At 36.9% G+C, this 25,991-nt stretch overlaps 1 protein-coding gene across 1 annotated transcript; it reads right to left on the reverse strand.

Moving 5' to 3' along the window:
* Positions 1-1,682: 1,682 nt before the first annotated feature.
* Positions 1,683-19,469, reverse strand: LOC107598001 (low-density lipoprotein receptor class A domain-containing protein 4-like). The gene is made up of 4 exons (XM_016289241.1): positions 19,168-19,469; positions 7,272-7,426; positions 4,844-4,894; positions 1,683-2,823 (listed from the first exon to the last, which is right to left on the reverse strand). Exons 1-4 carry the CDS (start codon positions 19,235-19,237, stop codon positions 2,272-2,274), a joined length of 828 nt encoding a protein of 275 aa, XP_016144727.1. The 5' UTR covers positions 19,238-19,469; the 3' UTR covers positions 1,683-2,271.
* Positions 19,470-25,991: the final 6,522 nt, after the last annotated feature.

Raw genomic sequence — 25,991 nt, forward strand, 5'->3', positions numbered from 1 at the left:
GGAGAGTGTTTGTTTAGTCTGGTATGGAGCACATAGGTCTAGATGGCATAATTTCTGTCCATAAAAAAAAAAAATAATCCCACCATGAGCAGAGAAAAAAAATAATAATAAAGTCAACTAACACAGACATGAAACGAAAGCATTCAAACACATTTTGATTGGCCGACTCTAACATTCCGAGTACAAATAGAGTAGCTTATAAAGGTGAGTGTTGCTTTTGAAAACTTTTTTTGACCATAATCCCCAGTGAACAAATCTAAACTTAAAGTATAAAAAAAAATAAAAAATCACCATGGCCCTTTCACATGTCCATCTGTCATTGGCAGATTCAGTGGTGACTAAAAACAGAGGTTCAGTCTTCAGTCTCCTTATTAAAGGGATGTGTGTGCACTAACTGGTCAGCGTCTTTGGGCTTTCTTCTAGATTCTCTCTACCTCTGGACCAGATTCAAGAGCAACATCCTATATCTGGGCCTAAACGATTGTGATCAACTACACCCAAGCTTAAACTGAATGCAGAGAGCCGCTCTGAAGTGTACGGATCTTAGATTTCTTGACTATGTCTACGTGGCAAATAAGAGGAACACATATGGACAGGAAGAGAGTTCAGTGTTCAGGACTGGTTCGTGCTGGGCAGGAGCTGGTGTCAGGGTCAGGTTCGCTCTGGCCGGTGTCAGAGTGAAAGCAAAGGCAACAGGACAGAGGATTGCTGGGTAAAAATAGGTATTTTCAAAAATGCCCATCACATTAGCCCTTGACTTCACCACATTTTAAACCTGATTAATTATTGTTGGGGACTACATTATACAACAAGCAAAACAGGGTTTTTTAAATCCTTTGAACACACTGGCATTTTGATTAGAAGATTATGCCAATGAATGTCTATGTTCTGCTATCAGCTGTAAGGTGGAGGTGGAAAATACGAACAATTGGTGACTGATGGGTTGTCAAAAAAAAAAAAAAAAAAAAAAAATTGTTGCATGGAGGGTTTAAAAAAAAAAAAAAAAAAAAAAAAAAAAAAAACAGAACTGGATTATTTTATAGGATCATTCTGTTTATCAGTTTTGACTCAAAAACAAAAGTGCAAAAAGGCATGAAATGGTAAACTTAAAATCATGATTTTTTTTTACACTCCAATGAGGGAAAAAATCCATTAAAACCATAATATTTGCCCCACTGTATATATATATATATATATATATATATATGTCTATATAATTATATTTAAGATAATATATAATAGTTTCTTACTAATGTCTTTAAGGAAAATAACATTATTAATGTCTCCCTTTATATACACATTTTAAAATCAATATATAATATTACAAATAATAATAAAAAGAGAGATGATCAGAATAAGGAACTCCTTCGAAAAAGCATATCTCATAACATGTTCAGATCTCTTAGTGAAGTGAGGATTTTTTAGGCAAAATGTCAACCGTGCCACCAGCCAACTGACCACAGATCAGCTGGAGTCTGTGAAAGTGGCTGAAAGGGTCAGTGGTGAGGATAGATGAGAGTAGAGCAGACTCTCTGTATTCTGTGCCTCTTTTAGATCAAGGTTATTTTAGGCTGGATCAGAGATTTTTCTTGTGCTGAAGACAGACAAGATCACTTCCCTCCGGTAGAACGCTCGCACTGAAGCATATGATCAGAGCTACACGAAAACGACAGTACATAGTGCAAAGTTCAGAAAAGGGTTTTGATTTAAATGTATAACAAGTCTTTAAGACAGTCAACGCCCCAATGACACCTTCCTCATAAACCTTGGCACTAGGATTTGGATTTTCACCCTTTTACACATTTGTTTTGTTCATGCTGCACAGATCTCGGTCTTTGAATTAAAAAATAAAAAAAAAATTCTATCCCCACAGCTAGTATATCACGTGTGGAGGGGGGGGGGCATTCAAGAGGAACACAACAATGAAACCAACAAGAACAACAACAACAAAAAGCCTGTCTTGTGCGCGAATAAATTTCTCTAAATTTGTCGGCTATACAGAAGTAATACAGAGCAATAAAGGTGGGAGACTCCGGGCAGTGCATAAACCCCAATTTTAGCACAGCTGGTCTGAGAAAACAAATGCAATGTTTTCTTTCGTAAGCTCAGCTCCATATTGTTATTTAAAAACAAACAAACACATGGTTTCACTTTCGTCGCGAAAACATTAAGCGCTGTTGTGCACAGGAGTGTCAAAAAAATGGGAGAGCCCATTCCCTTTATGGGTGGAGAGTGATCGCAATTGCCCAAACGTGTGCTAGCCCCACCCCCTCACACTAGCTCCTCCCTTTGTTGGCCTTTGCTCAGAGCTATTGTGCTCTCTGGGCTGTTTAAATCTGTCCGGCCCATGGGCGGAGTCTGCACAGTGACGGGGATGGGCGGGTTATTGCTGTGCTGGTGGAGGTAAAGTACGAAGCCCGACTGCTGCCCAATTACTTGACTGTATGCAGGCGGAGGGCCCTCCATGCGTCCATGGGTACTGGAGCTGGCTGCGCTGATCCCAGAGTTGCTACTGGGTGGCCGCGGCCCACCTCCACCCCCTGAACTGTGCATGTCAATGAGGTCGCTGTCGAAGATGGTCCGGTTAGGCGGGGCGCGTACCGACTCTCGGTTGAGCTCGAGCTGCTGTTCGGGGTCTCTTAGCTGCAGTGTGCAGGGACCCTGGTACGGTGGTGGCTCCTCTCCGTCCGACAGCGAGATGGTGGGCGGCAGATCGATCTCATGCTGCAGGTACGGGTATGTAGGTTGGAAACGTCTGAAGCGGTTGTGCTGCATGAAAGTGGGTGCGGTGAAGCGGTCCCTTGGCTGAGGAGCATACACCACCTGCAGAGGAGAAGAGAGTGAATGCAAGAAATAAAATGAGAACATGTCATCTTACCTTTAAAGGATCCAATAAAGAGCCATGAAATACTAGTATGCAAAACTCAATGCCACAATGGTGGTAGTTCCTTGCAGGGTTGTCCCTTGTAGGGTTTGAACCCACAACCTTACATTTGCCAGCCTAGACCTTTGATAACTTGGGTATAATTTAATACATTCAGTATTATTGGTGAATATAAAACGTTATGGCAGTTTTCTGTTTTTCATAGCTGCCCATTCCAAGGAACACGATTTGTGTTTAATGATTTGTTTGCAACATCCCTCAATTTACTGTGTGGCATTTAACATGTTTAAAGTGCCCCTATTACACCATATTCGAATATGTTTCCAGTTTATTTGGACCAGCTGGCTCCACTGAATCCCAACCTGTAAGTATAAATAATAGATGTTTATATTTTCTATCGAGCGTTCAAAATATAGAACTATGGCAATGGGTGTATTGTTCCCGACACGTACTGTACGCGGTAGACCAATCACAACAGACCGGGCCATCTGACCAATCAGAGCAGAGCAGGCTCACGGAAAGGAGGGGTTTAGAGAGACTGAATCTTAGAACTACTTTGAATGAATCATTTCAGAATTGTTGGAAAATGAGGTGATATTAAATGCATATTTTGAGAAAATGGAAGTGTTTTTTGACCTTCCATGCATGTAAACCTATATTGTAGGAGACTCCCAAAACAATATTAGAAACCGTAAAAATGGCATAATGGGGGCACTTTAATGAAAGAATGAATCAATAATTAAATACTACTCTACTTATTCGTGCATAAAATAAAGATAATATAAAATAAAATGATATAAATCACACACACACAAAAAAAAAATTCTCACATTTCAGACTAGATATCTTATATATATATATATATAGACATTTTTACGAGTATTATTTTTAATATACAGATATTATTTTCTTGACAGATTCTTATGAGATAATTTAAAATATATATATTTTATAATCTGAAAAAATATGACAATGATTAAAAAATATATATGAAATTGTATGAAATATATCAAAATTTGATAGACTCAGTATAATTATACACACTTTTAAGCTATATATATATATATATATATACATACATACATATACACATACACACACACACACACTTATAATTATGATTACAATTTTATATAGACATTTTTAAAAAGCAAACAAAATTGATACATTTTTAAGCTATATCACCCAGCCTTACACCACATATAAGACATTGTATGACAGAGAAAGAGTCTAGATGCCCAGAGAGAACTACATCCACATAAACCTGGTTTTTCAGCAGACAAAAGTGTGTTCGTTCAACAAAACTGTATTCTACTCATGACACATCCACACAGCTAAATAGTGACTCTTCCATTTCCATATAAACTCACCAGAGCTCCAAACTTAAATGGTCCCCAGTCCAGACATTAGTATGCTAATGTGCAGCTGATAAAATATCCTTCATGTGAGTGAAATCTACATATCAGTTGGCCAATGAGATCAGTCTCATTACTGCAGGGGCCACGTATACATTAGAGCATTTCGGGCTGATGGGAGGCAATTTACACAGATAGACCCTGAGTGTCTGGCCTCTCAGACGACCGTCTAGACACTGCCAGAGGAGGGTGAGAGATTAATGAACTGCTGAGAGGCTGCATCCCGGTGAGAGAGACAACCCCCCATACCACCACCACACACAAACAATGAATATATATGCATGTATTCTCTCTACACACTTATATTTTATCATATTTTATACTAGTGCTTTCACTCACAGACGCAGTCTCAGAGACTATCCTCCCTCACATACGCCTACACTGAGAGAGGCACAGGCACACACAGGCACAAAGACGATACACACTTGAGGAGACTTCACTGCTTGTTACAGGCAGACATGCCATTTATACAAGGAGAACAACAACACTTGAAACAAGGTCCTTAGAGTATAGGACTGAAAACACACACAAACATTCAGCTTACCTCAGATGCTCCTTGTCTCAGCCCATTATCTGATGGCCACAGAGAACCTTCCTACAAACAAGGAGAAAATAATACATAGATATAATATTCAGAATTTTAAGATAGCATAGTCTACCATAAATATCACATAATATCGATTCTGAAACATTTGACGTAATAACTATGCAATATTTTTTGTTAACAACTAATCACTGATTAAAGAGGAACATCTAAAATCAGTGTCTAAATATAGTTCACCCACTGTCATAAATGAACATTTTATGACAAGATTAGAAATGTTCCAAAATCATTAACCCAAACAGCATTATTAAAAAAAGTTAATAAATAAATAATATTAATAGTAAAAAATAGAAAAATAAATAAATAAATAAAAATAAATATCCCATTTGTTAAACCTTAATTATATCCATATTTAAAATGGCATGGACATTTAAAAAATGCAAAAAGTACATAAAATAACAAAATAAATAAAAGGAAAAAAAGAATCATGATGAATGAAGAATGCTCGGTGTCTACATATATCCATATGTAAATTGCATAAATGACATTTAAAACCATTAAACAAACAAAATATAAAATAAAAACGATAAAATATAAATGAAATAAAACGTAAAATAAATAAATAAACCAGTTTGTTAAATCCTAATTATATCCATATTTAAAATAGCATAGACATAAAAAAAATTCAAAAAAGTACAGTAACAAAAAAGAAATACAAGAAAAGAATCAGACAGAGCCCATTTGTTAAACTCTAATAATGCTCTGTGGCTACATATATCCATTCTAATTAAAAAACCTAAACAAAACCAGTAAGAAACATTCTCCCAGACATCGCTGGCTTCCCTCCCCCTCGCGTTCCCTCATGAATGAAAATGAAAAGTCTCAGTCATTTAGCAGTCTCTACCGGGTGCTGCAGTGGGCTGCGTGTGTCAGAGTTTGACTGGCGTCTAGACAGAACTGCTGAATGTAATCAACATGCCCTGGTCTCATAGGGACATCTCCATTGTGTCTCTTCCAAAGCACACTGCCTTTCTAAAGGAGTAATATATATTGTGTTTTAAATTTATTGCATGTAGTGCATCCAGTAAGATGTAATATGTCCTAATGCAGCATTCAGTTTTCCATGAAAATTCTCTGTGCTGTCACCCATAGCATGAACAACTAAAACCTCTTGCACTCCACAGCATGTTCACTAACATTTAGGGCACGACAATGATTTGTATTTTTGAAGCAAGATAAATGTACGATTAATTTCCTGCTGTCTGCCTGGTTAAAAACTGTGCAAACTTTCTGAAATTCATCCCTGGGGTGAGATGAGACACCCACACATGCAGTCCTCCGTCTCATCAGCTCAGTGCACTGCTGCAAGTTATTTTGGATTAGACAAAAAGAAGACCTTTCCAGAAGTAAACACACACACACACACACACACACCCCACTCAAGAGACTTTTAGGCCCTGCTGTTTTCTTCTTTTCCAAGATAAAAGCACACCCGCATAAGATATATCAAAGAAGGCTTAGAGATGACACAGCAGGTGAAAAATTCATCTATTCAGTATTAGAAATTGATGTTTCACGGCTCAGCCTGAAAAACATATCAAGGAACTCTGATGTTTATGATTTAGACATAAGATCATTTTAGGAGCTGACCACACATATATATATATATATATATATATAAAAAACATACTTATAAATATTTAAATACTTTATAATTGATCATAATTTAAAAGGAACATTTAAAACATCTAAATAAATACAGTTCACATACTGTTATAAATGAACAATAATCAGAAGTACTAGCATTATAAAAATATTTATTTTTATTTATAAAAAATAAATAACCTATTTGTTAAGCCCTTATTAAGATGATTTTAGGTGCTGATTCACTTGTTTAGATGATCCTCGTGGGCTTTGCTGCTCCTTGACTCTGGAAAACTGTTGAAAATTCTAATATCTCTGTTTTACTCATGACATTTTGATTATACATTTTTCATTCTGCTGCTGATTTACAGAAATATTCTGATCATTTTGGTTTCCCGTTTTCTTGCTACACTGCATTTGCTGTATGTTGTTTACATTTGTTCCCATGCCATATCCATTTATTTTCTTCTGATTTGTCTGCTTCTTGTAATTAATTGCTCATCATACTGTTTTCTATTTGCTCATCATGCTCTGTATAGTGACATTTGGTTCTAGAAAGCTTCTATATAAATAAAACATGATTATTTTTTTCATGGAGACAGCACAGAGACAGGAAATTGCTGGCAACTTGTGCGTTTCATATGAAACTTCATATGAACTTCTAGGCCTTGCCTGTAACATACATTTTTGGTTTATTCCTGTCCAGGGCTTACAGAAGGTTGTCAAAGTGTTTAAGCAACGGTGCTGCTGTGGTTAGTGCAGAGAGAGTGTGACAGGGTCTTACCGGCTGCAGAGAGAGATCCTGACTCTGTGCCTGACTAGCGCGGCTCAGGAACGACCATGTGGTGAGTTTGTAGTGGTTGAGCAGGCACACGACCACCACAACCATCACAGTCATCACGACGATTATGATCACGATCTGCACAAACTCCAGTTCAGCTGCAAAACAAAGACATAAAGAGTTTAGGAAAAAAAAGGATCCTGTTTACAATCAAGACATCTTCAAAAATTTAATTGCGTTTTGACCAAAAGATGGCAGCAGAGTCAAATCAACATCCATGAAGACTACAGCTCCCCAAATTGGTGATATCATCTTGCAAAAAAAGGTGAGAGCCATTTTGGTTTGACATGGACAACAGAAAGGAAATAGTTGGAAACCTGAGGGTCAATGATGACTTATTTTTCTGTCTGTTTCTCAATTAAATCTATCATGAAGCTTCAGAAGACTTGGAATACAAGTGTACAAGTCATTTGGAATATGACTGGTCGCTTTAGTAGTGCTTTTGTGATCGTGAAAGATCTATGAATTGCCATATGGAAGAAAAAAAAAGATTAAATTCACCCAAAAATCCTGCTGTCATAATTTACTCTCCTCGTGTTGTTCCAAACCTGTACGAGTTTCTATTTTCAAAAACACTGGACCCCACTGATTGAGATTGTATGGATAAAATAAATAAATACATAAAGTCATTCAGGATTGGAATGACATGAGGGTGAATAAATAATGACAATTTTCATTTTTGGATGTACTATCCCTTTAAAATTCTCATTTAAAGGGATACTCCACCCCAAATGAAAATTTTGTCATTAATCACTTACCCCCATGTCGTTCCAAACCCGTAAAAGCTTTGTTCGCCTTCGGAACACAATTTAAGATATTTTGGATGAAAACCGGGAGGCTTGTGACTGTCCCATTGACTGCCAAGTAAATAACACTGTCAAGGCCCAGAAAAATATGAAAGACATCGTCAGAATAGTCCATCTGCCATCAGTGGTTCAACCGTAACGTTATAAAGCGACGAGAATACTTTGTACGCGAAGAAAACAAAAAGAACGACTATTCAACAATTCGTCTCCTCTGTGTCTCTCCACATCACCGTAGCTCCATTTTGGAGAATATCTGCTGAATGAAAGCTATTCTGTGTCAGCCGCGACACAAGGATACGTTTTCTACGTGTATTTACGCTTTGATTTGAATGAAAACAGAAGAAACAGAAGAGTGTACGCTGCTTGCGTTCAGTTGATACTCTCCAAAATGGCGCTACGGTGATGCGGAGAGACACAGAGACAAAGAATTGTTGAATAAAGTCGTTATTTTTGTTTTCTTCGCGTACAAAAAGTATTCTCGTCGCTTCATAACGTTATGGTTGAACCACTGATGGCAGATGGACTAATCTGACGATGTCTTTCATACTTTTCTGGACCTTGACAGTGTTATTTACTTGGCAGTCAATGTGACAAGCCTCCCGGTTTTCACCTTAAATTGTGTTCTGAAGACGAACAAAGCTTTTAGGGGTTTGGAACGACATGGGGTAAATGATTAATGACAAAATTTTCATTTTGGGCTGGAGTATCCCTTTAATGTTTCATGAAAACAACTAATTGGCATACAGGTTTAAGATGACATGAGGGTGAGTAAATAAACAAATAGTTCACCCAAAAATTAATGGGTAGTTAATGATGAAACCAGAGTTTCTATCATTAACCAGCTTTATACCAATATCCTGGCCTGTAAGCACCAAAATAATGAAGGTAAACAGCTTGATCGATATTTCTTAAAACATGTTCTGTTTGAACACGAGGAACACCCTGCTGGACTCACACTTGCTCTCAGTCAAGAGCAAAACTGTTTCTCAGATGGAAATGCTTCTGGAGTCCACAGGCTTTTCAGACAACAAAACTGAGCCCTCCACCAACTGTGCTGAGGGACCGTTCTGGAACCTCGTACAGTCGAGTAAACCGAACAGAGAGGCTGAAAGTGAGAGTGTCACGAAGAGAGAATGAAAGAGTGAGTTGTTGCCTGCAGTGAAGTACTGCGGGATACTGGCACTCACACATCAAAAGAAACAAACACTTCTCTCCTAATTTAGGGCATAAGAGGAGGAAGCAAAAGTGGGAGACAGAGCAGAGGGGAGGGTGATGAGGAGAAGAAAAACAAGGGGGGAAAAAAGAGAGGAGGACACAGACAGGAAAAACAGACAAAGGAAGTGACAATCAGACAGGAGGGCAGATAAGACCGAGAGAATGAGACTCAGATCAGAATACCGGTAAGAACAAATAAGACTACAAACACAAACCTATCAGACTGGAACTGAATCAATACAAAACTAAATCACAGCAGGCTTCAAACCAGTCCATGAATACGGAGCTGCTAATCTGACTTTAGATAAAAAAAATACAGGAAATAAAAGCCAGTCTTTTTAATGTACAGTGGGGATTTGAGAGTCCACATTGAAAATCTATTTTAACCTAGAAAAATGTACATTTCTAGGATGTTGATAACTGTAAAACAAAGAAAAGTCATGATGTATATTTAAAATTCTGTAGTTCTAAGTCACTAAACAAATAAGCGTATGTGTGACACTGACCATGTGAACTTGTTTGTATAAAAGGTCAGATTTTCTTGCTAGTACTGATTCAAACCATAAAAATCATATAAAAATTTCAATTACATTTTTCATCATGTGGATGAAATGATTTATAATGAAAAAATTATTTGAATGAAAAAAAAAAAACTATTAAATTAGAAAAATGCAAAGCATTTTCTCAATTGCATTCAAGACTTTTGGACTCCACAATGCTCAGATAAATTTCACAGACTTTGGGTAACTTTCAGGGTAACTCTTACAAACAACCCCCAGAACACCTTAGCAACAGATAATGTAGCAATGTACAAACCATGCATCAGACCTTAGAAACTGCTTATCAACACCCTGGCAACCAAGAGTTCAGCATGAGCAAGCACCACGCAGATTTTCTGACAAAATGTAATATAAATAATTAAGATTATTAAAATAAGATGAATAATTTAAACTGACAACACACACTCTGGATTCCTCTTTTAGAAATGCCTTGTGATTAATTGCCCTGCTGGGGGGGGGAAGCTTAAGCTGAGAGCTTTTGGAACATGATAATTGGTTTCTAGCTGGTCTAAGTTGTCAGTAGACACTTTTGGACCAGCAGCATGCCAGCTTCTGGTGATTAAGCTGGTTTTTGGAACACAGTAGCTTGTTGACTAACTAATGACCCACTTAGATCAGCTAATGACCAGCTTAGACCAGCTAGAGACCAGCCATCATGTAGGTTTCGTTGGTAGAGCACATGACTTTCTGTAACATCCACATCCAGACACTTCAGTTTGACAAAACAAACAAACAAAACCTACAGAGATCAAAATTTGTTTGAAAATGAATCCCATATGAACAGTGATTTAGTGACAGTGCTCTTTGATTGTTACTATGTCCTGTCCAATTCTCCCACTGACACACTCTGTCCAATGTAACAGTGACCTCTCATGCCAATCACAGAGAGACAAAGAAAGCGTGAACAAATGAGAGAGGGTCTAGGTATCACAGACTGCAGATTAGCCATACACAGACAAGTTTCTCACTGCAGACCACAGAGAGAGGATCAAAATCCATCAGGCCGTTCTGTCACCAGGCAGAGCAGACAGAAAGCATTAGACCAGACAAGAGAGAGAGAGTGTGTGGGTCAGAGAGCTAGAGCGAAGGTGTGTGTGTGTGTGAGAGAGGCAGAGGAAGATAATAGAGATTTGTAGATGGAAAGAAGCAAAGTGTGTCTTGAAGGTGACATATTCAGTGGAGTAGATGGAGGTCACATCAGTAGGTGTCATTACTTCCTGCCATAGCCGATTATCTCCCGGCCACTTTATGGAATAGTTTATGACAAGGATATGTCTAATGCAGAGACAGAGACATCTCCAACTGTCAAGCAGAAGTTTTCATTATATTTATGCATGTTATAATCAGTGGTTGTGAATGGTTGTGCTCCAGTGTAGCATTTTTCGATTGCTGGATATCCGTTCAGTGAAATCACAGAACAAAATGCAAATAAATGTGTCACCATTTCTGATATACACACCCACTGACATACAGCAGCTAAGAAAAAAAAAAAGGATTATCGTTTCATAGCTGCTTTTTGACATGACACTAACAAATGTTTAGAATAATAATAGCTTAATATCCAATGTGAATATTTTATTAATACTAAATAATACTTCGAAATAATACTACTAATAAAATATTCCTAATGAACATGATTAATAATTTATTTTATTTTGTTATTTTTTGTATCATATATTAATAAGTTTTGTTAGCATTGCATAATAATAAAAATAACGAAATATTCCTATTTAATATGATTTTGTTAGTTAGTATCATATAGTAATTATTATTACACTCTTAGAAATGCTGGGTTAAATACAACCCAGTGCTGGGTAAAATAGGGACAAACCCAGCAATTGGGTTGTTTTGACCCAGCGGTTGGGTTTGTCCCTATTTTACCTAGCACTGGGTTGTATTTAACCCAGCATTTTTTAGAGTGTACCTATAATTTTTTATTATTACATTCAGAAGTTTAGATCTAAATGGTCACAAATTTATTTTCTTCTGTTTTTTGTAGCCTATCAAACACTGCTCAAGTTGCATGTTGCTAAGTATTTATGCAAACAATGCGTTACTTTACCTGTGAACACCAGTTTCTTGTTGAACACACAGTGTTGTAATGGTGTTGTTGAGTGCTATTCTTTAGAGACCCACCACGTTTTATCAGTAAACCCAATATTAAAGCACACAAACTTTTACTGTTAGGCAAAAATGATTGCTCATTCAATAAGAACCAAGGATTGGCCAGGATGGTTAAACAGGCATCCAACAACCTACTACTCAATTAGTAAAGTTGACTAGCAAATTTAACAGTGGAAGGAATTCAATATTCATATACAGTAGTTGAGAGATGCAACTTCTTGAAGAGTGTGCATTTATTGGTCAAAGTAGTGAACTGCACAAATGTCATGTAATATCCTAAAGGACTGCAGCAGGTGTGTGTGTGTGAGAGACAGTATTCATGTTCACATGACCCCCCCAAAGACATCCATTTGAATCTGTCTGCAGTGGCAGTGCTCTAGCGGTACAACTTTCCCAAGGTGTGTGTGTGTGTGTGTATATGTGTATGTATATATATATATATATATATATATATATATATATATACACTGTATGTAATATTAGATTAAGAGTTTTATTTCAAATTAAGTTCTTTTGAAGTTTCTATTCACTTAAGAATCTTAAGAGAAAGTATCACTGTTTCCACAAAAATGTTAAGCAGCACAACTGTGCAACTAAGCAACAAAATCAGCATATTAGAATGATTTCTGAAGAATCGTGTGACACTGAAAACTAGAGTAATTGCTGCTGAAAATTCAGCTTTGCCATTACAGGAATAAATTACATTATAAAATATATTAAAATAGAAAGCAGTTATTTTAAATTGCAATTATATTTTACAATATTACCGTATTTTTCCACAGTATTTATTAGTATTTACAAATAAATGCAACCTTTGTGTGCATAAGCGACTTTCAAAAACGTAAAAAAATAAAAAAAATAAAAAAACCTTTTGAATGGTGGTGCATATAACAAATCTGCCAGTTGTGTGGTTATTTAATCATTGAGACCTGTTGGTAACAGAGCCAGAACTGACTACCTGCGGGTTAGACAGCTTATTTTACAACAGCAAATACATTACACAACACAAACCAAAACCTAAGGCTAAATCTCCACTGCAGAGGACCTTTGAAGAGATAGATTAAATTGACAAGTAGAGTGATTTTGTTTGTCAGCGTGTCTATCGCAGTCAGGACACTCCTACATAACATCCAAGTGTTTTGACAGGCAATTGAGAGCATCAGCGGCGAGACGGCAATGAGCGTTTTGACTGTTTACGACTTGACAGAGATCCATGCATCTTTCATACAGAGGACTCTTCGCCTGGGATATGATTTAATGTGGCGTTTCATATACGCCACGCTTTGCTTTATGGATGCATACGCCTTTTGGTGCTCTAGTGGAAAATTTCCAAAAAGGTCTGACAAACCTGTCTGAGGGCGTTTGTGAAGGAGCGATCACACAGGTTGTCTGTGTGCTGAAATGAAAGGCCAGAGGCATGCAGGGAGAGTGAGAGAACAACACAAAACAAGCTGGCAGACTGGCACCCTGCTGGGCACCAGGAGAGTGGGCATCCAGCCCAGCCATGCACAGGAACCATCAAACAAACAGCACAGAAAATCTGAACTGGGTACCACAGCCACGTTCGCCAACGCAGCCCTGTCTCCACAGCTATGCCACACGGGTGCTTTCACCGTCAATAACAAGATTATTTAAAAGGAACGCAGACGTCGATGGGGGAGGGGTGACTTCTTGGTGAAAAAGCACATATTTCTGCTTTGGAAACATTTTGAGCCTGTTCTTGTGACAATGTTTAATTACAGATTCAGCAATTCTAATCATAGTTTGCATGAGCCAAATATAACCAGCGCTTATTTGGGACTCCACGGTTAAGGGTGGACACGACCAAAAGAGATGACAGCTAAAGGTGTGGTGACCTAAACACGCATGTTGTGGTCTAAACAGCAGCTCACCAAGCCCACAAACTCTAACAACCATGGCCAGTATTATAAAAACCTTGCCAGACACGTTTTTTTTTTGTCTTTATTTCATTTAAAAAGGTGCAAGAAGCATGCCTTAGGGCATACTTAGCTATGAAGGGAGTTTCTGAAAGATCTTTTGGAAGGGAGGGAAAATAGCTTTGCTTTCTAAAACATTCCTCCATGACCCATCGAATGAACTTGCAGAGAGAGCTTCAGTGGCGAGAATCACACTAGTGCATCTGAGAACATTAGAGTTCGGGTGGGACAGAGTTCACTGGTGACATTTCCAAGAAGAGGGTTTAGCGAGAGGAGAAAGAGAAAGTGAGAGACGGAGAGAGGGATGAAGGAAGGAAGGAAGAAAGTTGGCTCTTTATTCCTCAAAGCCGTGTTGTTGTTGTTAGCCACACCCTCCGCCTTATTAAAACGCCGTCCTTCATGGGTGGTCCTGTTTAAGGCTAAGAAGAACAAAGTATGGATTTCTAACGAAGCACAGATCGTTTTGTGGTTTACTCGGGCTGTCGAGGGTGATGAGTCCCTCCCTGAGGCTGGATCCTGCACCAGCTGCACTGCTGCTTTTAAAAGCTTCAGGCAGAACAGGCAGTTGATATACATTAGGTTACAGGTTTGGGTCTTGTTTGGAGCAAGATCTGTTACAAAGACATGTGCGGAAGTACTACGGTGCTGTTCTTGTTGCAAATTGTAGCATGGTTTCCAAAAAAATATTAACCAGCACAACTGTTTTCAACACTGATAATAATAAGAAATGTTACTTGAGCAACAAATCAGAATATCAGAATGATTTTTGAATGATCATGTGACATTGAAGACTGGAGTAATGGCTGCTGAAAAATCAGCTTTGCTATCACAGGAATGAGCTACATTTTTAATAGTGCTGTCAAACGATTAATCGCATCCAAAATAAAAGTTTTTGTTTAAACATATGTGCGTACCGTGTATATTTATGATGTATATATAAATACACAAACATACATATATATATATATTTTTTTTTGCAAATATTTACATGCACATATATTTATATTCATATATAATTTATAATATATACAAATAATATTTTATATAGAATTTTTCACAAGAGAATTATTATAGAATAATTTTTCACAATATTACTGTTGTTTAGGGCTGTCGCGAGGGCTGTTAGAATGTATAAAACACATTATTAGACTGTTTCCCAAGGCTGCATGATATATTAAACCCATTTAAAAATAATTTAAGCATAATTGTGAATTCACAAACACTACGATTTAATGAAATAATTATATGTGATGCAGTTCTAATACAGTATATGCACTTTAATTATTTACATGCATGTAGGTTAAGTACGTGCGTCACACAGCGGCTCCATTCACAGTAGTTCCACAGGAACTGTTATCATTTACATGTGTGGAGCGTCTTAAACTCCATCTTTGCATGTTGATGTGAGTTTGGGTTTATTATAACATTCATCTGGGAACGCAACATGCGCCATTTCATCAGATTTGTAAGGTAAATCATTTATAAATCTACGCAAACTCAGGAGAATACATCGCGGTTTCAAAATAAAAGCTCAAACCCTCACTCTGAGTTTACACGTTTTGATGTCCACATATTCTTTTAATTACAGTGGCTATAGCATTTCTGTCCTAAAGAAATGGCCAAATATTAAAGATTAAGTGGACATTTGAATTAAATGGTGCTTGGTCAATATTAAACAAGGATTAGATCGCACAGTAATGTGTAAAAAGAATCATCAGGCCGTTGGCGCCCCCTGCAGCCCTTTGTTGTAATGCGTAATGTACATTAGCTCTATCGTTTCTAATACATTGTGTATTTTAACAATTTTGTTCAATAAAACCATATAAATTTTTGCTTTTGATACTTTATTTGAACTAATTATTATTGCCTCATTCCTATTATATATGTATTTTAAATCATTTTAAAGGCTATTGTTCACTTACATCTATTTTTATTACCACAAAAAAAAAGAATAATTATAGGGCACTATGAAAACAGTTTTATTTCCAAATTAATTTTTTTTCCATTTTCATTTTTCTATACTCTGTTTTAATGGTTAAATTAAATTTTATTAATCAAAAAGCCTGTCTAATTAATTGGGTTTTACAGTTTTATCTTTACCAAATTCTGTTTTCCATTTTAATGGTTCCATTAAATTTTAATAATCAAAAGCATCTCCAATTAATTGATTTCATTTAAAAAAAGAAAAGAAATACTGCACATTTACATTTTTCTCCTAAATAAATTTTGGTAAATAATATTTCTGGTAAATACGCTTTTAAAAAGTGTTTTTTGATTATAATTTTATTATTAGTAGACAAGAATATGCGGATGTGTTGTCATTCTTGCACTATAATACTGAACTTTGATTTCAGTGATTTGGACTATGAGATGGACACTTGCTTCTTGAACTTTGTTGGACTTTACTTTTGGATTTCATTTGGTTTAATGAAATGTAGTTTAATAAAATATTCTTAAGTAAAATTGTTGAGGGTTTTTGTGAGACATTAATCGTTTAGATTAATCGATAAATTAGTCGATAGATTCATTGAAATAGTCGTTAGTGGCAGCCTTACTGTTGTTACTGTATTTGTCATCAAATAAATGCAGCTAGGGTGAGCATTAAAGACTTCCTTCAAAAAACATTTAAATGATTTATAGATTTATTTTTAACGTCAAATAACTGATATCCAGAAATGATTTTAAGGCTATATAATAAAAAAGAATTATTAATTTTTTGGGGTTATAGCTAATGACTAAAAATCTAAAATCAATAAAACTACAATCAATAGGTGTCAATGACAAATTAATGTTGCAATGTATAGGTGGATAATTAGGTATCACAATTGTAATGTTCAGTACGAAATACAATTAACCATTAATTTTGAAATTAATAGTTGATGAGAAATTTGAATTGTTGAAGTGGGACCTCTGTTTTAGAAAAGCACTATTCAAGAAATAGATAATAGTTCACTGTTATCTAGCGGTATCCATTTAAGTAAGCGCTAAATGATGGCAAAAATAATCTAAAACAATTGTCCACAATTAAAAATCTAATATTGGTTGGAAAATATTCAGTATTGACTACAATACTAATATTTAAAAAAAAAAAAAAAAAAAAGGGGGAAAAAAAGGCCCCTTAATATAGGCCAATAAGCCATAGAGGTAGTAGACACAATATTAAAGGTCAGTTTACATAGAAAAATACTGGTCAAACTGATTATCAGCTAAATTTCAAAATTGGAGTTGAACTAAGCTGAAGCTACTCTTGGTAAAAGCAGGACATTGTGCATGGGCATCAGGATCATCCTGGGTAATGCCAAAAGCACTCAGACTGGCATGACGACACTGGCCTTTATCAATAATTCATAGTGGCACCTCGGGGCTGCTTAACCCGGCCCGGCTTTCAGTGTGCTGAGCTCAATGTGGAGCCATGACTGCAAGAGAGGCTGCTGTTCCAATAGACAATCTGTTTGGCTCAATTTCTGACGGCCATTTTGTTTAGGAGCTTTCAATATATCACTTTCCCATCACAGCTGCACCTTTTGGGATGTTTTAAGGTGCAGATGTCTGTGAAGTGCTCAAAATGCTGCAGAATTCAAAGGATAATTCAAAACCACACGTTCATGTTTAGCAGAAGCATATGTGAAGAGTCTCTGTGAGAGGCAGGAAAAACTACTGAAAGGCCTTTTCTACCTAGTGTGGGAATTCCCCAGGACAAAATTCATAATTTATGATCCAGACAGAACATGAACTTTTCACTCCAAGAACAGAGAAAGAGTCTGTGTTTATAGAACCGTCACTGGCAGGCCAGCCAGAGCAGCAAACTGCACAAAGCGAACACCAGCTCTAGACAGACAGTAATGCTTCAGACAGACGGATGAACAGAAATGAATAATATTACACAATGCATCTGCCAAATCTTAATTTAATATTAAATTCTAGATCCAAAAATGCTTTTGTTGCCAAGACCGTCTCACTGGTAAACAAGTGTAACTTACTATGGTAAACATTGTTGTTGGCCAAAACACCAACATTCTAACACTGTTCAAATGAAGACATAAAATGAGTTCAGAAGCTTGGGGTTGGAAAGATGTGTTGAAATCTCTTATGCCCATCAAGGCGGCATCAAAATACAGTATAAACAGTAATACTGTGAAATATTATTACACATTAAAACAACTGTTTTGCATTTTAATACATTTTAAAATGCAATTTCTTCCTGTGATGACAGTCTTCAGTGTCACATGACCCTTCAGAAATTATTCTAATATGCTGATTTGGTGCTCAAGTCTTATTATTATCAATGTTAAAACCAGTTGTGCTGCTTAATATTTTTGTGAATACGGTTATACATTTGTTTCAGGATTCTCTGATGTATGGAAAATGACTGCATTTACTTGAAATTAAAATCTTTTGTAACATTATAAATGCCTTTACTGGCACTTTTGATCAATTTAATGCATCTTTGCTGAATAAAACTAGTAATTTAAAAAAAAACTTACTGACCCCAAACCTTTGAACAGTAGTGTAGATCAATTTAATATGATTTTACACCAATAACAATGACTTTAATTAATGATATTTTGGCAAAAACTATAGTCAATATGATAAAAATTTGTACATTTTAACAATGTTTAACAAAGTGTAGCTACTAAATAAGGTTCAACACTGCTCTTTACAATGAGTTCAAGATGACAGTTTGTATTCTTAACACTAGTTACTCTTCAACAGTTCATATGAAATGAATGTGGCAAAACCAGTAAATAACACGTAACTTTTCAATTATCAAGAAATACATGTCAGAAATAAGCTGTCAGTATAAACAAACGTCTCTATCTCTCCATAAATGTTTGCTCGCAACCCCTAGACAGTCGTCTTGTGGGCGCTTTGTTTATAAAGTCCGGAAATGCAGGACACATTTGCTCCAGACTCGAGTTAAAACACTGTCTGCTGGCTTTGCGTACCAGACGCATTCAGAGACAGATTGCGGAGATGGCGGAGAGCCGAGATCAGACATTTACGGAAACATAACGCGCGTGAAGCAGCTGATAAGAGCCGACAGCCAGACAAGACTGCAGGCGGAACTAAATAAAACACAGTCAGAGTTAAACTACATGCTCTAGCTTGAGTCCCATTTACAGACGTCAATACGCAAAAGACTTCTGACATAATTATCCATGAAGAGGAAAAAAAAAAAAAAAAGTTAAACACTCACAAATCTCCATTCCCTGGAGTTGGGATCCGCATGTGACGTTAGAGCCATCCGGTGCGGTGAGGTTTCGCATGGAGTACGTGGGAGACTTCAACCGGTGCACGAGCCAGCCGGTGTGCGCACGTCCAACAGCTCGCGCCGAGATTGAAAGCCCTCGGCAACAGCCTTGACATGCTGTTTTTTCACTACATGCTCTCGGGTAACCGCTTCACTTCGCTCTGACTTACTAAACTGAACTCGTCCGCTCTCTATCTCTTTTTCTGACCCCTCCGGTTGAACACAAAAATCAGAGTGTTTGTGAGATCAAGCCGCGGAGCTTCTCTCCACCCCCACACTCTTTTTTTCACTGCAAGAGTCTACTCGCACGCACAGCTGGTCTGTCGGTGACCGGCTGAGGAGGGGGTGGTTGAGCGCAGTGCTCGGGTGTCTAGTGTTACACCTCCCCATTAATGCCAGACACAAGCAGTCAAGGCAAGCATTGTAGGGGGCTGACCTTGGAATGACCCCGCTGTCTGGCGACACAGAGCACATGTGTCCCGAACTACAGCCCCCCTCCGTCTAACTACAGCCCCTACAGTCTGTCTATAAATAACCTGGCAGCTCTATGGGCTTTTATTGTGGGGCAAGGCAATATACCAGAATCCACACTGGGCCAAAGGGGAGGAAGAGGTGCTAAATAGCCTGTAATCCGGAAAAATGTCATAAAGTTTAATTTTTATTTATATTAAAAAAAATTAATAAGTAAAATAAATAAATAATTCATGTAATAGTTATACTTTCAATCTTTAAAAATAATCTCCATCTCTCTCTCATATATATATATATACATATACATATACATATACACATACACATACACTACATAAAAAAAAAAAATCTATCTATCTATCTATCTATCTATCTATGTGTGCGTGTGTGTGTGTGTGACCCTGGACCACAAAACCAGTCATAAGGGTCAATTTTTTTAAAATGAAATTGAATAAGCTTTCCATTGTATGGTTTGTTAGGATAGGACAATATTTGGCTGAGATACAACTTTGAAAATCTGGAATCTGAGGATGCAAAAAAATTCTAAATACTGAGAAAATCGCCTTTAATGTTGTCCAAATGAAGTTCTTCGCAATGCATACTACTAATCAAAAATTAAGTTTTGATATATTTATGGTAGGAAATTTACAAAATATCTTCATGGAACATGATCTTTACTTAATATCCTAATGATTTTTGGCATAAAAGAAAAATCAATAATTTTGACCATACAAAAAAGTATTTTTGGCTATTGCTACAAATATACGCTTAAGACTTAAGACTAGTTTTGTGGTCCAGGGTCACATATTATAAACCGATATGTAAAATACTAACAACTAAACTTAAACTAAATAAACCAAACAAATCTAATCTTTAAAATTTTGCATTACATTTTTAATGAGACAACTAAAACACTTCATTATATCAGTAAAATATAAATATCGTATCCAGGCAAATAAACAAAAAGCTTTTCAATTAAAAACATAATTGTGTGTTTTTTTTTTTTTTAACTGAATAAAAATATTACTATCATTCCTGGCTGGGTCAGGGACACTGAATTGAAATTTTAAGAGCCCTAGTTAGCAATTCAGCCCTCGGGGGAATAAAATGACATTTATCTGAGGTCTAGTCTGGAAGTTGCTTGTACACACGTATGCAGCCAGACACATCCCCCCGTTAAAGCAGACATGGGGGAGAGACAGAGTCGGGGGTTTAAGGGTCAAGTCTGAATTCGAATGGCTGTCTGAGGAGGAAGTCTCTGGGGCAATGAGGTGGATTCTCCCAGCATGCTAATGCTACCGGGGCTGGTTTTGAGGTGAGAGAGACCTGCCACTACGTAAACTACCACACCTTATCTGTTATCCATCATAAAATATAACCCAAATAAAGAACATTCAAATAAAAAAAAAATCATTAAATGAAAAAACTGATAAATTTTTAATGAGAGAAGTTTTGTTGCTATCTGATGAACAGCACCACCTTGTGTCTCCACTTCACAAATGTCTCAGGGGTCAGAAATATTTTCAGGTATTTTTCAGATGGAGCAGGGACTCTGACTCGCTGTTACATATTGTATGAAGTTTTGTATTTTAAGCCTGGATCATAATAATAATAATGATGATGGGAACAGTATTATTTTAATGTATTTGCATTCTTATGATGTTTACCCTGCAAATCCATTCAAATAATCATTATTGATGTAATAAAGTCAAACACATTTCACTTTTAATTTGGGAATATTACATTTTGTTTAACGCATATATTCAATACTTCCTTACAAATAATACCCCAAATAATACAAATAAATAGTACCCCCTCTTTATTTTACATTTTCGACCACAAAATAAACTAATATCAGTTCAAATCAACAGCAACATTGTACAACCCATCAGCTTGAAAAAAAAAAAAAAAAGTTTAATCTGCTTATGTTAGTAGAGACTTGAAATAGTTATGCTAATAGTACAATGCTCTTTGAACCAGCAACTGGTGACTTGCAAAGATCATAATCCTGCTCTGACAACCTTGAAGAAAACCTGACAGTTTACCTGAGAGTTCATAACAAAAAGCAAACATTGCAAGCTCATACAACGCGTCCAAAAAACAGCTGATGACTAGATCCTCAAAATGCCAGTGCCGTTTTACAGATTACAGCAAGAACTAAATTACACGGTGAGCTTCACTTGATGACAGGTTTCCTTTTTTTTCCACAAATCATCCTGTGTGTATGTGGCAGCTATAAAATTGTGCAACCCGGTCTGTCGACAGAGGGCAAGTCCTGCAAAACAGCGAGATGCAGACATGTGAAAACATTCCAGTTATAACTGCAAGAATAAAAATGGCAGCCATCGCAGAGACACTTCCATCTGCAACCTGCGTTCTGTGATATTCGCGCAAATCCCTGCAGGACGTGGTGTGTGAGACGGGAAGGAAGGGGAAATTCAAATTGTCTGCTTGTGCGAGAGAGTTTATGACTGGGGATTGCTATCTGCAAAGCCAAGATGGGCCGCCTGCAGATGTGATGCACTGCAGTGTGTGTGTGTGTGTGTGTGTGTGTGTGTATATAATCATCAGGTATTGAGTTTTTTTTCACCTCTCTCCTGCAGCCTGCTGAGCATCGTAATGGGTCGTCTGCCCAAGAGTGAGGTAATGTCTAGGTTTAATGCCAGCCTCCTGCACTAGCGCACACACACAGGGGCACAACAGGAAGAACAGCAGGCACCGCAACTCCCAAAATGGCTGCTGTTGTGACTCTTAATGATGCTGACAACATAATTAGCATTTTGCTAACGAGCCACATGGCAGTGCTTCCTTCCCCGGACGCTGCCATACGGCCTCATGGACAACACCTGCGTACTCTCGGACCCCCTTTATGACACATCATCTCCTCGGTAATACAGACACAGCGACTGCAAACGGTCATCAAAGAGGAAGATCTCGGTGACAAATAACCATGTGTTTCGCGAAGTGGGCCACTACCCAGCAGGCTGTCAGTTCTGACTCCCAGTCGTAGCAAAAAACTATAAAAACCTCATTAAATAATAACAGCACCCCATATGTCCAGTTGACATCTTTGCGTGTTTACAAACAGGAGGAGCTAACCTGGGGGTTTGATGTGTTGCTGTTGGGGAATTTTAGGAAATACAAAAACCAAGCACATACAACAAAAAAAGAGCAGTAACAGAACTACAGTATGTGTTGAAGTGAACACTAGAAATGTGATGCGCTTATGTTTGTTTTCACAAGAGAAAGTCAGGCTGCTGATGTAGTTTGTGTAGCTTTAAATATTTAAAGAGATCAATTTTGACATTTACTCACCCTCATGTCTTTCGAAACCCGTGACTTTCTTTTTGTGTCTGTAGAACACGAAAAGACATGTTTATAGCAGATTGTCTAAGCTTCTAATTTCTATACAACGAAAGTGAATGGTGATCAAAATCCAGCGACCAAATTTGTCAAGCAAGATTTTCTATGAATAGAATTCAATTTCAGTCTGTAACCGCAGTGTGATTGTATAGCTTTAGAAGTTTTAAAATACAGGGCACAAGTCACATGGAGTATTTTTATGGAGATTTCAATGCGCTTTTTGACCAAAAATGAGCCCCTGGGCTTCAAAAAAGAAAAAAAATCTAATTCTAAATCTAATAGATATTTCAGTTTTTTTAATTATATATAAAAAATAAAATGGTAATTTTTTTCACTTAAAGTGTTTAGGAAAAATATCAATCATATGAATTAAATTTTATCTTTTTTTTTTTTTTTTTTTTACAATGTATTATTAATAATAAAAAAATGTAAAATTTTCACTTAAAGTGTTAAGGAAAATAAAAATAATATAAAATATTATTATTTTACAGTACAACTGTAAAATTACAATAATATTTATGGATGTCTTTATTCATTCTCAAACATTAAACTTAGGGGGCCGATAAATCTATATCCAAATTGTTATATACTTTTTGAGAGCCTGATTACAAAAAAGGTCTCATCATTAAAAGCCACATCCCAAACACTTCAACATAAGCAGCCTAGTTTGAACGGTGTACGTTTTAAAAATATTTTTACTCTCCCATTACCAAATTTAGTCATAAAAAAGTCTTACAAATAAATAAAATAATGCATAAATAATGCAAACAAGTCACTGGACATCATTACACGTGTAAAGAATCAAAATGAATGTGCCATAGATCAATAAAACGGAATAGCCACTGCACAGACAATAATTAAATGATTTTAATTACTAAACCATATTGTTGATGAAAATAATAAGAGAAAAATACAAGTGGTTGTTGTTATTAATAATGTATCGATGATTTTGAAAAAGTAACAAATTAATACCACTGTTTTAAATAGCAGCCGTTGAGCTGCGCGTGCTGAAGCTGAAGAGCTGAATGAACACGGTAAACTGAAGCGTTTTGCTGGCAGTTTATTTAACTCAAGGAAATGCATCCTGAGATTAATATTAATACAACAAACATAATATTACAACTTATATATGTACAAAATGACGCAGTTATTGCGTGCTATAGTCAGAATGTGTGATCCTGTTGTGGATGCGCTCTTTCCATATCAACGCGCTGAAACACAGCAACTAAACCCAAAGAATTCACAACGTTTTATTATAATAATGTTCTCATTAGAATGTTATATAACATTCCCAATCATAGTTATTAATGTTGTGCACTGCTGTTTGAGCTGCGTGCGCTGAGCTAAAGATGATCACCGGTAAACTGAAGCGCTCTTTTAACTTAACCAAACGCATTCTATATGAGATAAATCAGATATACATCAAATAAACACAATATTACAACGTACAATTGCACAAAAGGCTGCAAACGAACAGCGCGCATCTGAAGTGTCTCTGAAGGAAATAATGCATTATTTATCGGCTTTAAGATATCGGCCAAATTTTCTTATCAGGCCGATACCGATAACAGAAAAAAATAGCATTTATCGGCCGATACCGATATGGTGGCCGATATATCGTGCATCCCTAATTAAACTATTAAGCTTTTATTTTGGAGGAAAACCACAGGGAGCCCTTAAAGCTTCTCTTTGTGTTTACAACAGCTAGTTTATAAATCATTTCTCATTACAAGTTTTGGAATATGGTGCACATTGGGTTCCCAAATGCACGTCATAAGCGACCCAAACTCAGAGCAGATGTAGAGATGAATTTGTGTGGAGCAGCATTTACAGCGAGTCGAGCTGCTTTGAGACACAGATCCCAGATCTTCTAAAATGAAACAGATCTGGGCCTAAGTTGTAACTGAAAACTGAAAGCTGTAACTAAATCAGCATACTATCATCTCAAAAACATTGCAAGAATTAGAGGTTTTGTTTCCAGTCAAGACTTGGAGAAACTTGTTCATGCCTTTATCACCAGCAGGGTGGACTATTGTAATGGTCTCCTCACCGGCCTTCCCAAGAAGACCATTAGACAGCTGCAGCTCATCCAGAACGCTGCTGCCAGAATTGACTAGAACCAGAAAATCTGAGCATATTACACCGGACTTTTCCAAACTCCCTGAAAACTGCAGTTGTTAAACCCCTTCTGAAAAAGAGAAATCTTGATAACACCATATTGAGCAACTATAGACCAATATCAAATCTTCCTTTTATAGGAAAGATTATTGAAAAGGTAGTCTTTAATCAGCTGAACAAATACTTAAACTCAAATGGATACCTGGACAATTTTCAATCTGGTTTTCGACCGCATCACAGCACAGAGACAGCACTCATTAAGATAATAAATGATATTCGCTTAAATTCTGAATCTGGCAAAATATCAGTGCTGGTACTACTAGATCTCAGTGCTGCGTTTGATACTGTCGATCATAACATACTACTAGAGAGACTGGAAAACTTGGTTGGGCTTTCTGGCATGGTAATTAAATGGTTCAGGTCATACTTAGAAGGGAGAGGTTATTATGTGAGTATAGGAGAGCATAAGTCTAAGTGGACGTCCATGACATGCGGAGTCCCACAAGGCTCAATTCTTGCACCGCTCTTGTTTAGCCTGTATATGCTCCCACTAAGTCAAATAATGAGAAAGAACCAAATCGCCTATCACAGCTATGCAGATGATACCCAGATTTACCTAGCCTTATCTCCAAATGACTACAGCCCCATTGACTCCCTCTGCCAATGCATTGATGAAATTAACAGTTGGATGTGCGAGAACTTTCTTCAGTTAAACAAAGAAAAAACCGAAGTCATTGCATTTGGAAACAAAGATGAAGTTCTCAAGGTGAATGCATACCTTGACTCTAGGGGTCTAACAACTAAAAATCAAGTCAGGA

The sequence above is a fragment of the Sinocyclocheilus grahami genome, unplaced genomic scaffold, assembly GCF_001515645.1.
Source record: "Sinocyclocheilus grahami isolate Dianchi unplaced genomic scaffold, SAMN03320097.WGS_v1.1 scaffold242.1, whole genome shotgun sequence".
Classification (NCBI taxonomy): domain Eukaryota; kingdom Metazoa; phylum Chordata; class Actinopteri; order Cypriniformes; family Cyprinidae; genus Sinocyclocheilus; species Sinocyclocheilus grahami.